Source organism: Anarrhichthys ocellatus, unplaced genomic scaffold, assembly GCF_004355925.1.
Source record: "Anarrhichthys ocellatus isolate YVR2014 unplaced genomic scaffold, GSC_Weel_1.0 scaffold4, whole genome shotgun sequence".
NCBI classification, from domain to species: Eukaryota; Metazoa; Chordata; class Actinopteri; order Perciformes; family Anarhichadidae; genus Anarrhichthys; species Anarrhichthys ocellatus.
Window position 1 is genome coordinate 772,665 of NW_022280034.1, and position 14,893 is coordinate 787,557.

The window sequence follows — 14,893 nt, forward strand, 5'->3', positions numbered from 1 at the left end:
CCTCAAAGGCCTGTGATGAGGGGACAGCAGCCCCTCCTCTTCCTCCATCATGAATCACTCGGCTGCTGCTCGTCGACACATGAAGGACCGCTGGAAAAGAGCTGTGAGATCACATGACTGTGCCTAACCTTTGTTTCACTCGTGTTCACCAACAAACCGCTTTACATTCATCGACTTAACTTCAACACACGTCTGCGTTAATCATTGTAATTCATCAGATGATCTCAGACGTCTTCATCACTCACGTAGCTTCATCAGGTTCTGGTTTCATGTTCTTCGGCCTCCTTTCGGTGCGACGGAGGTGAGTGGGGATTCATTTGTGACGCTCAAGGAAGTGAAATTTAACATTTTTTAAATTCAGCAGCGACATCTTATTCCTTTAAAACATGAAAACATGAGTTCCTCTGGATGATCCACAGACCGGCTGTGAACCATCTGAGATCTGAGAATCCAGCTGACATGAATCGTACATATCTGCTCTGTAAATCACACGACCCATGTAAGAACTGATTCATACGTCATGTTGTTTGTTGTCATGATGTCGCTCCGATCACCAAACAAACCTTTTTCTTGCTTTTTAATAATGAAAAAAACACGAACAATAAACTTCTAAAAGAAAACAGCGACATTATTTTAAACTGAAAACATAACGACGATGTGATATCAGTGAAACATTTGTTCTGCCGACACACACTGAACTCAGAGAACGAGGTCATTGTGTTTGTGAGCTTCTAGATCAGAAAACATGATCCATCGTGATGCTGCGTCCTCACGTCCTCTTGTATCTGCTGTGCAAAGGATTGTGGGTCAGAAAAGTCGGCTGGGTTTCATTCTGCAAAACGTGACCGGATGTCGTAGAACATGCTGGTACTTTCAGCCGTATTACGTCTGACATCCAGTGTACTGAGACACACGTTCTGGAGTACTGAATAGTTTGGTAGTATTTGTACCTTTGAGAAGATGCTCCATGTTGTTCTCACCAACCAATCAGAGCACAGGAGGGGGTCTTAAAGAGACAGTGTCTCAGGTGAATACAGGTATATTCTGATATAGTGTGAGAACAATGTGTTTTTAATATTAAAGCATGTAAACATGTTCTAGTAGGAACCAAAAACATACAAGTATGAACCTTAAAATGAGCGTCTGCTTTAATATCGTAGCTAATTAAATGGAAGCTGCTTTGCAGGACGTCAGGAGGACGGAGTGACGGGACGTTTGTTCTTGTCATCGTGGTGAACTGACCCTTTAAACAGCCGGGATGAATACATAAGCTTGTCTGCCTCAGTCGTCCCAGCCGGGAGTTATTACGAATAGTTTGACCCTCCCTGGAACTTTTTCTAAAGTATGGAAACATTTGCATCAGCATCTGTTTGGCAGAATAGTCCCTCGGTCTGACCCCTTCAGCTTTAACTAATCTCACTCGGCTCCCCTTGTGGATTAATGCCGTGTCATTGGAGAAGAGCTAATCATATCAGCTGTGGGTTTACCTGAAGACGGACAACAATCTCTCCTCAGTAAGAACTGAACACCTTTACCCACCGAGTATCATCATATCAATAACAATAGGTCATTATTGTACTGTTGGCTAGTATGGATCTGTGTTACATTGCTGATGGCCTACATCCACAAAGCTGAAGCTCGTGTTTCTTTGGAGACCCGTGGAACTAATCTGTAAATCAGTTCATCTCACCGACAGAAAACAGAGATGACGTCGTTTCATCAGCGCAGCCTCAAACTGCTCGTCTTATTGGTCTGGAAGTTGTTTCTCTCTGTCTCTGCATCCTTTTTACAATAAAAGTGTTTTTTATCCTCACCCTGTGTTTCCACGCTGCAGCTCAGTTCTAATGCTCCACCGTCGGACACAAGGTGGAGACAAACATGCTTGTGTTCTGGAGCGGTGACGTGGTCGGAGTCGGTGCTTGTTGTGCTGAATAACAGACGATGTGATGCTACAGAAGACGTGTTACTGTTTCCTCAGATGACCCTTTCATGTTTCTTTTATATAAATCATAACTGAAGTTATCTGAAGACACTTTTCATAAAGAGCAGGTCTGCACCGTACCACCAGCTCCATAACGAAAAAGCTTTTCACAGTTTGGTGTTGGAGAACTTGACTGAGCTGCACACAGTCCTGACCTCGTCCCCATTAATTCAATTCAAGTTGTTTATGTAACCAAACATCACGGATGTGCCTCAGAGGGCTTTAGGATGTGTGCAGCAGACTACAGATACAGCTATTGTAAGAAGGTCAGATTTAGACCAGAGACAACAGCACCAGCTAGACCTTTTCAAAATAAAAGGAAGTCGTTAAACGTTATGACCTCTGAGGTATTGTCATCACACAAAGCCTGTGTATTGACGTTCCATTGTTCAGGCCTTGTGCGAGCCTGAGATGGTCTGAACTGGCGTCTTTGTGAAGTCCCTGAACCCTTCACACTGACGCTCTGCTTCTGAATGGACCGGCTCTGAGCACTAACTGCCCATCAGTGCTGTGTGGGAGTGGGCGACGCACAGACAGCAACATGAATGTCAGAGCGCCGCGCGGATGAATCACGGACGTGGATCTGAGGCGTGGATTGGCTGAGAGGACGATGGTGAGTAGGATGGTAATGAAGGCGAGATCAAATGCTGCTGAATGGATGCTTCAAGTGTGTGTGTGTGTGTGTGTGTGTGTGTGCGTGCGTGTGTGTGTGTGCGTGTGCACCCACTGCCCACCCAGATACTTGCCTACCTGACTACACCTCCACCGTGTACTGAATATACAAACAGGGAAATCACAAAGCTCAACTCTTATAATATATCTAAGACAGAGTCTCACGTCCTAAAGAACAAGTCCAAGTCGCATGACAAGTGTTCGAGTCTCTCAGGTCTACAGTTCCTGAGCACTTACTTGATACCGAAATGTTTTTCTTTCCTTAAAGGTCTCGTGTGGAGGATGTGGCGCCATCTAGCGATGAGGTTTCAGATTGCAACCAACAGACTTCTCCGGATGCCAAGCGTCCAGGAGAACTACGGTGTCCGACGAGGGAACACCAATGGCCCGATCTAGAACCGGTGTTTGTTCTTTGTCTGTTCTGGGCTTCTGTAGAAACACGGCGGCCGGCTCCGTGAAGAGGACGCTCCGTTTGAAGATACAAACTCATTCTGAGGTAACGAAAACACAAGGATTCTTATTTTAAGATCATCTTGATGAACAAAACGTGAAAGTATCATCAATGTTTTTTTGCAGCAGAGTTTGTTTTCTGCAATAATCTAAAAGCAATGGAAGAATCACACTGGCTCAACAACAAGCCAGCTCCTGTTGGACGACAGAAGTACGTCATCAATGCGCCACAGCCCGGTCCATGTTTTCTGTTTGCTGACGTGGAGGCTGCGTTCACACCTCAGCAGGCCTTGCAGCGACAGAGCGCTTGGTTGTGCGGCAGCAGTGTCACTTATTGGCCCTCCAACACTCAGCGACGGCCTTTTGTTCCCTCGTGGCCTCGCTGTACAGGTCTAGATCTGAGGACACGTGATTGGCCACCGCAGAATGACGTCCGGTTGCGTTTCTCCAAAAAGACAAACTGAACATCAGTTTGAGTTCAAGTGCTTCAGGAGTGCTGACCTTTAAAATGAACCAGGATGTGAACATTTACATTTGTGTGAACTGTACATAAGTGAGACCTAAACCCTTTATTGCACAGACCGAATGGTTATATGTTCACGGCCTGTCGCTGTGTTTTCTATGTTTCGCTGGGTCTTTTAGGTTAAAATGTGAGACTTGAATCTTTGTGTTTTCCAGTTTCGACTCAAGTCTCAAGTCCTCATTGTTGTCTTAAGACCGACACGAGTCTCAAGCCCAAAGCTCTGCTTAATACTTAGACTAACAATCATTATCTTCATTCATTTGTGTTTTAATTCGACTTCGAGATGGATTGTCATCTCATAATGAAAACCTGCATTCAATTATAGAAACTAACTGCAGGGACTGAATCCCCACGGAGGAATAAATCCATAGCCTCTCTGAACGACGCTGTTTGCTCTCAAACATGCCGGGTTGGTTTTCATTAACTGTCTGCAGTTTGGTCTCTTCGGGTTTGTTTTAATCAGATGTGACAATAAAAACAAAACCGGTTTGGGTTCCACTTTATTATCCTCCCGGCTCAGCGGCCCTAAAATATCAAAATAGAATTGTGCAGCAGAATAGAAACAGGTGTGACTGGTCTTCTGTTATCTTCTGCTTTTAAAACAAGTCTCATTCCAAGGCCTTCAGATCGTGATGCGCTAAGATGTGTGGGATTCCCCAACCCACCATGTGGCTCCATCCCACTCATACCAACCAGAGCCCACTCAGCCAGAAGGAGTGGAGCCACACAAACTGAGCCGGTAAATAAACACACGAACACCAGTTCAGCTCTGTTCTCCAGCTATGTTAACTGGTCCACTGTCAACCCCATAAACAGTGCTATATGTGGTAAGTATACAGATACCACATTATTTAAAATAATACCAACCAAAAGCCAACACAGACACTGCAGGAGAATATCAGAACATCAGGAGAATATTCCAGAGATGTGCTGTTTGTGTCGGTATAATTGTTCTGAATCAGTATGTCGACTCTTCTGGTTCTGGTTCTGGATGGAGATGCTTGCTCCAGGTCTTCTCAATGGTTGTAGCGGAGGCGGAGGAGTGGGCAGCGCGTGACACAGCGGAGGAGGCGAGGCCTTTTTAAATGCTGTGCCGCGTTCACGGACTCACCGTAAAGTCCCACGTCACACTTGCTGATGTCTTTTGTTCAGGGTCACTTCGGGTTAATTGATGCAAGAGAAGCAGAAAGAAGGGCGGCAGAGGATAATACATAACTTATGTTAAGATTCAATTATTAAGAAAAAGCGATAAGACTCCAGAGTCTTTGGCATTTTTAGAATATTGTCCAGTCCTGAAATATGTACGTAATACCTGAATATGTGATGTCAGAGAGCACAGCTTGAATAAAAATGAAAAAACAAACTACATCGTCTCGCTTAGTGCTTGTATATTTATTTATTAATGTTGTACCTAACGTCTTTATTAAATACAAAATAAAACATTTCGGTTTCGTCCAAATGAAATGTACATTATTCCTCTACAGACAGTAGGACAGTGTCCTGTCATCAGTAGGACAGTAAGGACAGTGTCCCATCATGTGCCCTGGAGAGAGCAGAGTCAGACGCTGAACCCATGAGCAGGACGGGTAACTGCCCTCAAGCTCCAGTCTTCATGTGTGTCTTTGAATCAAACATTTGACTGGAAATACGCACCACTGAGCACAACTATCAACGTGACAGGATCTAAATCACACCCTGCTTTATTTCCTGAGCTCGAGGCCCTTATCACACAACACACCTGAGTCCAGGTCGTGTCCTAAAAACACAGGTTTTACATAAGTGTTAGAGGAATGGGGGGGAAGGTGATCATTGAACACCTTCTGATGATCTCAATGTGTCCTTCAGGACTAAACTGCTCAAGAAACACAATTTATTTCGCTTTTTTATTTTATTTTCCCTTTACCTTGATGGTTACATTTAAAAACACATATCTCACATTTTATCCCACGATTTAATCTTCAACTTAACTACCTGTTGTACAAAACATTTCAAATACCTAACGGAAGATGTCCTATGTCCTTTTTCGCCAGGATGCCACGGCTCATTTCCCACCGTCCTTGAAGGCAGCACCGCCCCTCTCCAAGTGAGTCCGCCTCTGCGCTCCAACCGAGAGGCACCGACCGCCTGGCTGCGTGGGGAGCCGGTGTGGGCGCAGCGGAGGACTTTCCTATAAAAGCAGGGATCCCACGACCAGCCGAGCTCGTCTCTCCGTCTATCCCGGAACAGCCGCGTCGTTTCGGGGAAACCTCAGCCTAAAAGGAACATCTTTCACTCTGTGGTTCTGACTGACGCTCCAACAAGGATGTCCCGGACCGACGAGGTGCACCGTATAACGGAGAATGTCTACAAGGTAAGACGGGACTGCTGCTTGTTTCCATGCCGCTTTCCACGCGTCCTCCTGCCGCGGAGGGACACTTGCTGCACCCGGTGGACGGCTGGTTGTTAGAGGACAGACAGTGGACAACTTTGACACAGTTCAGGACGGTCTGGTGTGAAGTGATTTCATGATAAAGACATACGACGCGTGGGTCAGTCTGAGCCTGAGGTGCATCCTGCTCATAGAGACTGATGTTGCGTTCCTTAAAGGTCGACGGGTCAATGATTTAGTCTAAGACATCAGAAATGTTATCAAAGCCTGTCACTAGTTATTAGAGCTAAAAGCATTGTTTCTATCTTTCCCAGTCTGACAAACCATCAACAAAGTGCAATTACAGCCATAAGAATGTTAAATGTGATCAAAGAACTGCTAATCCAATAGTTGGCAGTATGGACTAACCGATTGATTTTTAGCAGGAGTGAAATCTGTGTGAAAGCATCCAACCTGTCCTCCATCTGCTTTCTCTCTGCAGTATAATGGTGCGAGTGAGTCATGTAGATGTCATCGTGGCTGCGGGGCAGTTCAGTTTCAAGTTGCTCCACACATTGCAGAGGAGAAGCTGTCGCCATCGGTGGGGAGTTCTAATGCAAGCAGCTGAACTAGACATTATGTGTGAGGGGGTGCAGGTCATTAACCTAAAGAGGCTGGGGATCCTTAAAGGGGTCTGGTGGGACCCAGCAGTCTTCATTTGGGGGTCTTTATTCTCGGTAAAGACTTTATGTGGATGTTCTCAGCTGTGTTGTTGATTTATTGATGCCTTGAGAGGGAAATCATTGAGGAAGTGAAGGTGAACTGTAACTTTGCTATTGACCCCGTGCTGCTGCAAAAACCTCCAGTTAGTTTGCTGGACCCCAAATCTGAGATTCTGGGTTCAATGAGTCCAGAAGCAGTTCAGTGACTCGGGTCAGAAGAAGGAGAGAATGGAAATCTCCACATCGTCTGAACAGACCGACCAGCACTCGTTGAAACTTGAGAGGCTAAATGTGACAAACGCTCTGCTCCTCCATGTTGTTCCCACAACAGAGCTCCTCTTCAGCAGAGGAAGATGGAGGAGGAGGAGGAGGTGTTCCTCCTCAGTTTCACTGCTCTCAGGGCACCTCTCCAGGTGAGGTGGATTTCAGCAGCGGAAGCACGACAAGGGTTTTTCTTTATGTGAGGAAACTTGTCACCGTTCGACCCGCCTCCACAAGAGCACTCGGAGGAAAAACCACACCGCCTAAAAGCTACAGGAGGAGGTGCTGGAGGATGCAGGAGAAGAAGGGCTTACTGAGCCAAAGATGCATTTAGAGGAGGGCGGGTCAGCGAGAGTTCCTGTTCATAGTGTGGCAGAGACAGGATGGTGTCACTTAAGAATTTAGGCTGCAGAGGACACGATGTGAGTCATCTCAGTTTGTGGCCGACTTAAAGCTCCATGAAAGCACACAAACACCCTCACTTTGTCCCTGAAGACACTAATGAGGGATCAATGGTGCTCAAGGAGAAGGCGCCTAATGTTGTGACCTGTGGGAGGTTTCTTTGCATCATTAATAGCCGGAGTTGGAGAGAAACCGAGGAGGAGGAGGAGGAGGAGGAGGGACGGACAGAATGTGCTGGCACTGCACTGTATAAGGAGGACGTTTCTGTATTAAATTAATGATGAAGTGATTAGATGATTGGCAAAAGATGAATGGTGATGACATTTGAATCATAGATGAAGAACACAGGAGCATTGTGTTTCCAGCTCTGCTGTACATCATTATAAACTGGAGGATCTTTGGCTTCTGGACCGTCTCCAGTGAGGAGATGCTACCTGTGAGCTCTGATTGGCATTTTTCTATAACTAAAAGACAGACTAATGGATAAGAAAGCGTGACCATTAGTTGCCTCGGCGACAGGACTCCAGCGGTGGAATATGAAAATGCCACCATGCAGAAATGCAGCAGTGGGGTTTCTTCCTGTCATCAGCAGGCTGCATCATTACAGAGTCAGCAGGAGTGAGCAGAAGCAGAGCGCCGCTGCCAGCTTGACCCGCCGCTGGGCGCTGATTGCAGGAGGCTGATGCTCGCTGGTGCTGCAGTGGTGCCCCCCCCAGCCGATCTAATGGTTGTGTGCGCTATGTTCAAAGACACCAACAGGTCTTTATTAATTCATTAAAGGCGTGTGGGAGATGAAGAGGCCCAGAGGTGCCAGCTCCCATTAGACAACACTCTGTTCCTCCACCGAGGAGAGACGGCAAATGTCAGAGATTAAATGATGCAGCATCGAGATGGGGATCAGCAGCATCAATTAATGAACGTAATATCATAATGAAGTGTCAAGCAGAAAGTAGTCTGAGTGCATACCTCCACCAACACCACTCGGTCCATCAAAGCACGCGTATGAAGCTGATATTGGACTTACACACACCGTTTACCTCAATGCTGTCGGTAAATATCTGTTTTGTTTGTTTCCACGATGACACGTGAGTCAGCATCGTCTGTGCTACGACTGGAGAGCCTTTGTGTTTGAGGGTTTGTCAATAGATTTCATGTTTGAATCACAGGGAAGCTGCAGATGGTTAAACACAGAAGAGTGAGGTTTGATTATTCCCAGCTGGTTCTATGCAAACTGAGGATGATGACCTTTCCCTCCATCAGCACACACTTTGTTTGTTTTATTTGTGAGACGATTAGCTGCCAGAATACAATAACTCCAAATCAACAATGAAGGCTGAACCTCGCTGCTCTGCTGCTGAAACAAGAGATGCTCAGTGTCAGTTTTGGATGACTCACACTTGTTTGTGCGTGTGTGTGTGTGTGTGTGTGTTGCCTGTTAGTCAGAGACTACCGTTGAGTGGCCGGCACTGTATCTGGCTCTGTAACGCTACGTCACATCAGAAAAATGCAAATACCAAAGGGAGTTCAGCGTTGGATGTCAAGTGAGACGTCCCTCTGGATCTGCTGTGTTGAATGTGGGCAAACTGTGTTTCCTCAGGTTGTTGTGGCTGCTGAACGGGCACCATCTGTATGTGAGCGCTGTAATCCCAACAACGCTGCAGGCGCCGTTTGTTGAGAGGAGCTCGAGTGTCGGGGCGAGGCTGGCTTCAGATTGTGTTTGTTTGATGGTAGGAGTGGATGATCAGAGACTGATCAGCTGGTCAATTGATTGATTTTTCATGCTTTCTTCGTACTGTGTGTGTGTGTGTGTGTGTGTGTGTGTGTGTGTTCATGTTCTTCTACCCATCACGTCCTCCAGCTCCTCTCGGAGGATCTCGAGGCGTCGCAGGGCCAGATAGCATCAGGTGTAGTTGATATTAATATGGCACAGTCTGTTATGGTTTATGAAAACACGTTAGGGTTAGCAATATATACGTGTGTGTGTGTGTGTGTCGTACATTTTCTGAGACCTCAATGAAGAAGCTGCACATGAAATAACCATGTTTGTAGTTAATTCAGTGGATTAAATACAAAGTTGCATCAAATCAGTGCAAATCCTGTCAGTCCAACATCGCCGTAAAGCAGTCCTGCTTATTGATCATCATCTGAATTATCAACAACAATTGTGATTATCAGTTAACTGACAAGTTTTGATTGGACAAAACAAGACCTTTTGAAGATGGAAATGTCAGCGTAGGGTTAGGGTTGGGTGGTCTGGAGGAAATCAAATACCTCTATCGACGCTGTAGGGTCGACCACTGGTGCTTTCACACATATTTATCGTGGATAAATAATCATCAGTAATGTGGATATAATGACTAAGTGGTTAAAGGACCATAATAACGGCTCCATCAGTCAGGTCAGAAATGTACATCATGTCGCTGTAATGCAATCTTTAAAACCAAGAAAAGACAACAGGTCAGAGACCAGACCTCGTATGTCTCATGTCAGCATGTCAATGTCGTTGTAAACATACTGTTGGTGGCATCAGGCTTGTTTTCTGGGCAGTAACAGAGTCCCTATTGGACATTCAGCTGATGAAAGATCACTTTGCCTTATTGTTCAGAAGCAGCGTTATAAAAGGGCCACAGCATCGATCTCTTCTCTTCTCTTCTCTTGATGCTGTGTTAGTGTTTGTGTTGCTGTCACTGAGGGATCATCCTCTTGTGATTGGATCCACAAATCCCTCCGTAAATATTGTCATATCTCCAAGTCCACCCTCCACAAGGCACGAGGCTACGGCAGCGCTGACGTGAAGCCAAAACTATTTGTTCTCAGGGGAGGGATTTCTTTTCCTCCAATGTGTGGGGGCTGTGAGTAATGCTAGTGGACACTTTATCCACACACAAGTACAAGCTGCTCAGTTTTCCTCCTGAAGAGCATTTCTTCACCAATGTGGACAAAAACCAGAAGATTCCAGTCAACAATAGTCGTTTTCTCAAACATGCTGCAAAAAGACTCAGTTTATATAGTTTGTATCATGACCAGTGTTTCATCAGTATTCAGTTGGATTGTGATCTGGTATATTGCCGTCTTATCAGAGTTATCGTCTGCTGGTTGTGTGTTCTCGGACAGCTGTTGCTGCAGGTGAGAGGGGAGGGGAGGGGGGGGGGGGGATGAAGTGCAGCAGTGGATGGACGGAGAGTTTTTTTTTTAATCTTTATTTCTTCCCTCCTTCACACTATGAAAAGATGCCTTTGGTGTCATGTGCAGCCTCAGCACCGACCAGTGCAGGCTGAGCTGCTCTGTTCATGTCTGGGGTCATTTGAGGCTCTCGTGTGGACGGAAGCGTATTGAATCCAAACGCTCTGTTCAGGCAGGATTCCTCCAGTGTGATTGTTTCAAACCACAGATTTCTCCTCTCTGATTAGTCACGCATGCTTTCACCTCTGTTGTCTCTGTTCGGAGCTACATCGCTGGCTTTGTTCTTCTGTCCCTGCAGAATAATGTGCCTCCTCAAGCTCCGGGGCTTTGTTCTAGCTCTGTGCCTCGTTACCAATCTTTGGGCAGCATCGGAGTCGGCGAGCGTCATCGTGACGCTGACTGACAGTGCCGGGGGGTGTTTGGTTGTGTTGCGTAAGAGGGAAGCAGGTACAGTGTTCAGGCTGAGTTATTGATCATATTGAGGATCATTCCAGCTGTACCTCCTGGTTTTACTGTTGAGTCTGTAGGCAAGAAACAAGCTCAGATAATCCAACTGTACGGCAGACTGACACAACATGGAAGTGGTTCCTGGTCTTGCTTTCATCAGGTGGACCGTACGGCTGTCAACATGAACGTTTGAATATTCGTTCCTAAAAAAACACAGAGGTTCAACTATTTGAATATCTATTTCTGTGCATTATGTGCGTGGCATAGTGTCCTAACTGAGCGATGCAGCTCTGTTTGATTTATTCCTGTTGCTCGCCGCAGTGGACGAGGAACGGCTGAAGAGTTCTCTTTATGATACCTCATCATTTCACTGCTAAAACCTTGATGAGGTGCTGGCTGGCTGGAGGAGATTCTCTCAAAGTTGTATGTCATTTCCAGTAAATATCAGTCTGAAGATATTAACCACTCACCCATACTTTAAGTGTTGTGTCTCCAGTCTGATCTGAAGCTCTCAGCTGATCGGTACGTTGTGTTTTTACCTGACGCATCGTACCGCTTGCTGTTAGGACTCGGTGTCTCTCTCACCGTGTGGCCGATCGCTCTGCCATCATATACTGTTGAATTGTTCCTCACTCAGCTTGACTTTACTTTTTATTTTCACTTAATGATAGTGACGTCGGGACTCCCATCATGCATTGCGTCCTGTGCGCGCGATGCAGAAGTGTTGCTCCCCCCCCCCCCACATGCATATAAGTAACTGTGTAGTAACCTGGTTCATTGATGCTGGCAACATGTGCTGAATAACACTCACTTTCATGAGCTAGAGACGCTTCAACATGATATCGCTGTGAACGTTTGGCCAGTTTATTTGTTACAGCCATACAGATTTTGGGAATCCAAAAATACATAATGTCTATAACAGAATGTCTATTACTCTTCACATATGAATAGAATATTTGTTTTTAAGCACAGGCTGGACCCAGAATCAACATCCAGAAGGCATCAGCTCGGACCAGGAGTGGTGCAGTCCTTTTTTATTATTTAGAGTTTGACCGACTGCTCTGTTACAACACCGCTCTCATAGCTGTCAAACAACATAACTGTTGGCATCTGCTGTGTGTGTGCGTCAGCAGCCTTTAGCACATCTGTAAGTTATCTAATTTGAGCTGGAGGGAGGTCGGGGGGGAGAGGTAGAGGCTGTCAGGGAGCAGGAGGATGACGGGTCAGAGCTCCAAAGAGAGACAGAGGATGGGACAGAATGAATGGAAGCAGAGGGAGGAGACAGGAGTGAGTAATTAGGCTGAAATTAAAGTGGGAAAATGATTCGGAGGCAAGAAAGAGCTGGAATCTCCTGCTGCAGTATTTCTGTATCAAGAGTGAGTTTGATTGGAGATGTGGCTGCAGAGTGACGTGTAATCTGTAAAAGGAGGTGGGCTCCCTCAGTGGGATTTGAAGCTGAAATGCACTATTATCTCACTGCTGTACTTTGCTGCATCCTTTTCAAATGTCATGGTGAACACGCACACAAGCGCTCCTGCATGCTGTGCAGCACATCCTGGCGTCACGCGCGCGGCTACACCTTCACACGTCGTGTGTTTGCACGGGAAATGTTGCCAAAATGAATCGCTCCCTGTCATATTTCATTTGTTAAGATCGTCGTTGTGGCCGATGCTATTTGTGAATGAACGCGTGTTCGTGGGAGCTCGTTCCCCTCGTGTGCATGTGGAGGTAAAATCTGATGCGTCAGTCTGAGGCGATGAGGATCAACTTGGCTCACATGGTGGCGGTGGAGACTCCCTCCCTCCCGTCACCTCCTCGCTCTCCTCACCACGCCATCAGCTTTCCTGTGGTATGAGCCGAGCGTGAGGTGAATAAAGATGGGCTGCCCTGTCACGGGGGGGGGGGGGGAATTCCAGCACTTCCATATATGGCGGCGGAAGTGCCCCCCACCTCCCGTCTCCTCCTAAAGCTGCATCCATGGAGTAGGGGGCGCTGACTGCCTCTGCTCGCCTGCCCACAGATAAGGGCTCATCTGAAAGGGAAATTGGCTGAGTCCACACACACACACACACACACACACACACAGGCAGTGAATTTTCATCTCCTGAGGGCGTTGAAGCAGTGCAGCTTTAGCGCGGTGATTGTCACACTGGCTGAGCAGAACAAACAATGTCCATTTCCTGGGAAACAGAATAATGAGGGACAGCAGCGAAACACTCATGGACGTAATGCATCAGCTTATCAACCCCACACAGTATATAATGCAGTGCGGATCTATAATGACTTTCTTCACATTAGCAATAATGGTGTCCGCTGCTTCCTATTTTAATCATACACAATGATGCATACATGCATGAATGTGTTGGGGTGCACACGTTATGGCAGAACAGTTGTATTGGACCCATTGAAACGGCCACTGAGAGATTAGAAAGCCTCTGCACGGCAGCATACATCAGTCAGGTGCAGACGTAACAAGAATGAAATGAGTTTGCTGCATCTCTGAATACATACTTTATGTTTTTCATGGTTTGGGCTTTAGGCGCCATATGTCCAGTGAAGGAAAAGACATCATAGTGTATTGACTACACGTGTAGAGAGCATGGAGCGTATTTCACAAGTTTTTGCAAGTTACGAGAAGATCGTACAGCGTTTTTCTTTTGTGCTTCACCATTCATGAAGAGTGTCGTATAGAACATCCAGACACCTCGGCTCAGTTAAACACTTAAACATCAAGTCAGTCATTCTACACAATGAGACTCAAAGCAGAGGCTGCCATGATTCAGCAGTGCACGCTCACAATATTAACATGCTACCTTTTTAAAATAACATCTTTTTGAATTTTCTTCTAAATGTTACTCATTTTAACACGCATTTAAAAAAATATTCAGAAAATATTTTTCTAAATATTTAGAAATTTAAAACATGTCGTCCTTGCAATAAGTAACCGTAGTTTGTCGGCCATCGGGGCCCAGCTTTCCTCAATCCAACGCGATACATTTTAAGAACCAGTAAACTGCGTGCGTGCGTGCACAACGTCTTCATGCTGTGCTGCCTGCAGGCATCTGCAACTTTCAGAAATGAGCTGTGAATGAGCAGGTGGGCTGAAACACGCTGACACGTGTAACCTCAGCGTAACATGAGCAAACCTTCACACAATGATGAGACCGTGCGTTCACTTCGCCCCACCGGTTCACTTCGACATGTGCAGCTCAGAAAAGGTTTCTCTGCTCATTTTACTGAAACAATGAGCTTTAACAGAAGGTTGTTATGCTTCTTGTTCCATTATATGTTAATGAAGCGTTGAAGGAAAGGCTGATACACTTGAGGCCAACCAGCAACATCCAATCTCCTGTTTGGAAAGTTTCCGTGAGCGTTGGTGAGAATAAAAGCAGCTCTGTGTTTATCAGTAGACGTTTCTGATGAAGCAGCAGAACAGAAGTGAATGTGGCTCTAACTAAAGAAATGGGTTCACTGAGCCGTTGAGTAAGATAACAAAAGCAACCATCCACACACTGTGGGAACTGATGCGTCCGCTCATGTAATTATGTGTATTATTAAGATGGTATACGTCTAAGACCCTCTTCAGAGTGTCTGTGTGTGTGTTCGCGAGTGGTGACGGCAAATATGTAAGCGTGTGAGTGATGAGTGTTTGTACACCAGCTGACACTTGAACACGGTGAGAAATGGAAGTGTGGTGGCAGGTTATGGAGAGGAGTGTCATATGGTCACACACACACACACACACGCGCGCACACACTCTCGCGCAGTAAAACTTGATGACAGGGGTCACCTTGACTTGCGAGTGGTAGCCAAACTCACTCCAGTGCAGCATGAGCCCTCGCAGTTTCCAGGGCGACCATCTAGAGTGTGTGTGTGTGTGTGTGTGTGTGTGTGTGTGTGTGTGT

At 46.1% G+C, this 14,893-nt stretch overlaps 2 protein-coding genes across 7 annotated transcripts in view; both read left to right on the forward strand.

Annotated features, from left to right (window-relative positions):
- Window positions 1-5,897, forward strand: part of chmp6b (charged multivesicular body protein 6b) — a 9,339-nt gene extending 3,442 nt beyond the window's left edge. Inside the window, exon 8 of the mRNA XM_031842846.1 lies at window positions 5,782-5,897. Within this exon, the coding sequence (XP_031698706.1) occupies window positions 5,782-5,882 (101 nt within the window). The 3' untranslated portion in view covers window positions 5,883-5,897. The remainder of the gene's footprint in view (window positions 1-5,781) is intronic.
- baiap2b (BAR/IMD domain containing adaptor protein 2b) overlaps window positions 5,894-14,893 on the forward strand; it is a 56,614-nt gene continuing 47,614 nt past the window's right edge. For all 6 annotated transcript variants that reach the window (XM_031842836.1, XM_031842837.1, XM_031842839.1 and 3 more), the window contains exon 1: window positions 5,894-5,976. In XM_031842836.1, coding sequence (XP_031698696.1) covers window positions 5,929-5,976 — 48 coding nt within the window. In that variant the 5' untranslated portion in view covers window positions 5,894-5,928. The remainder of the gene's footprint in view (window positions 5,977-14,893) is intronic.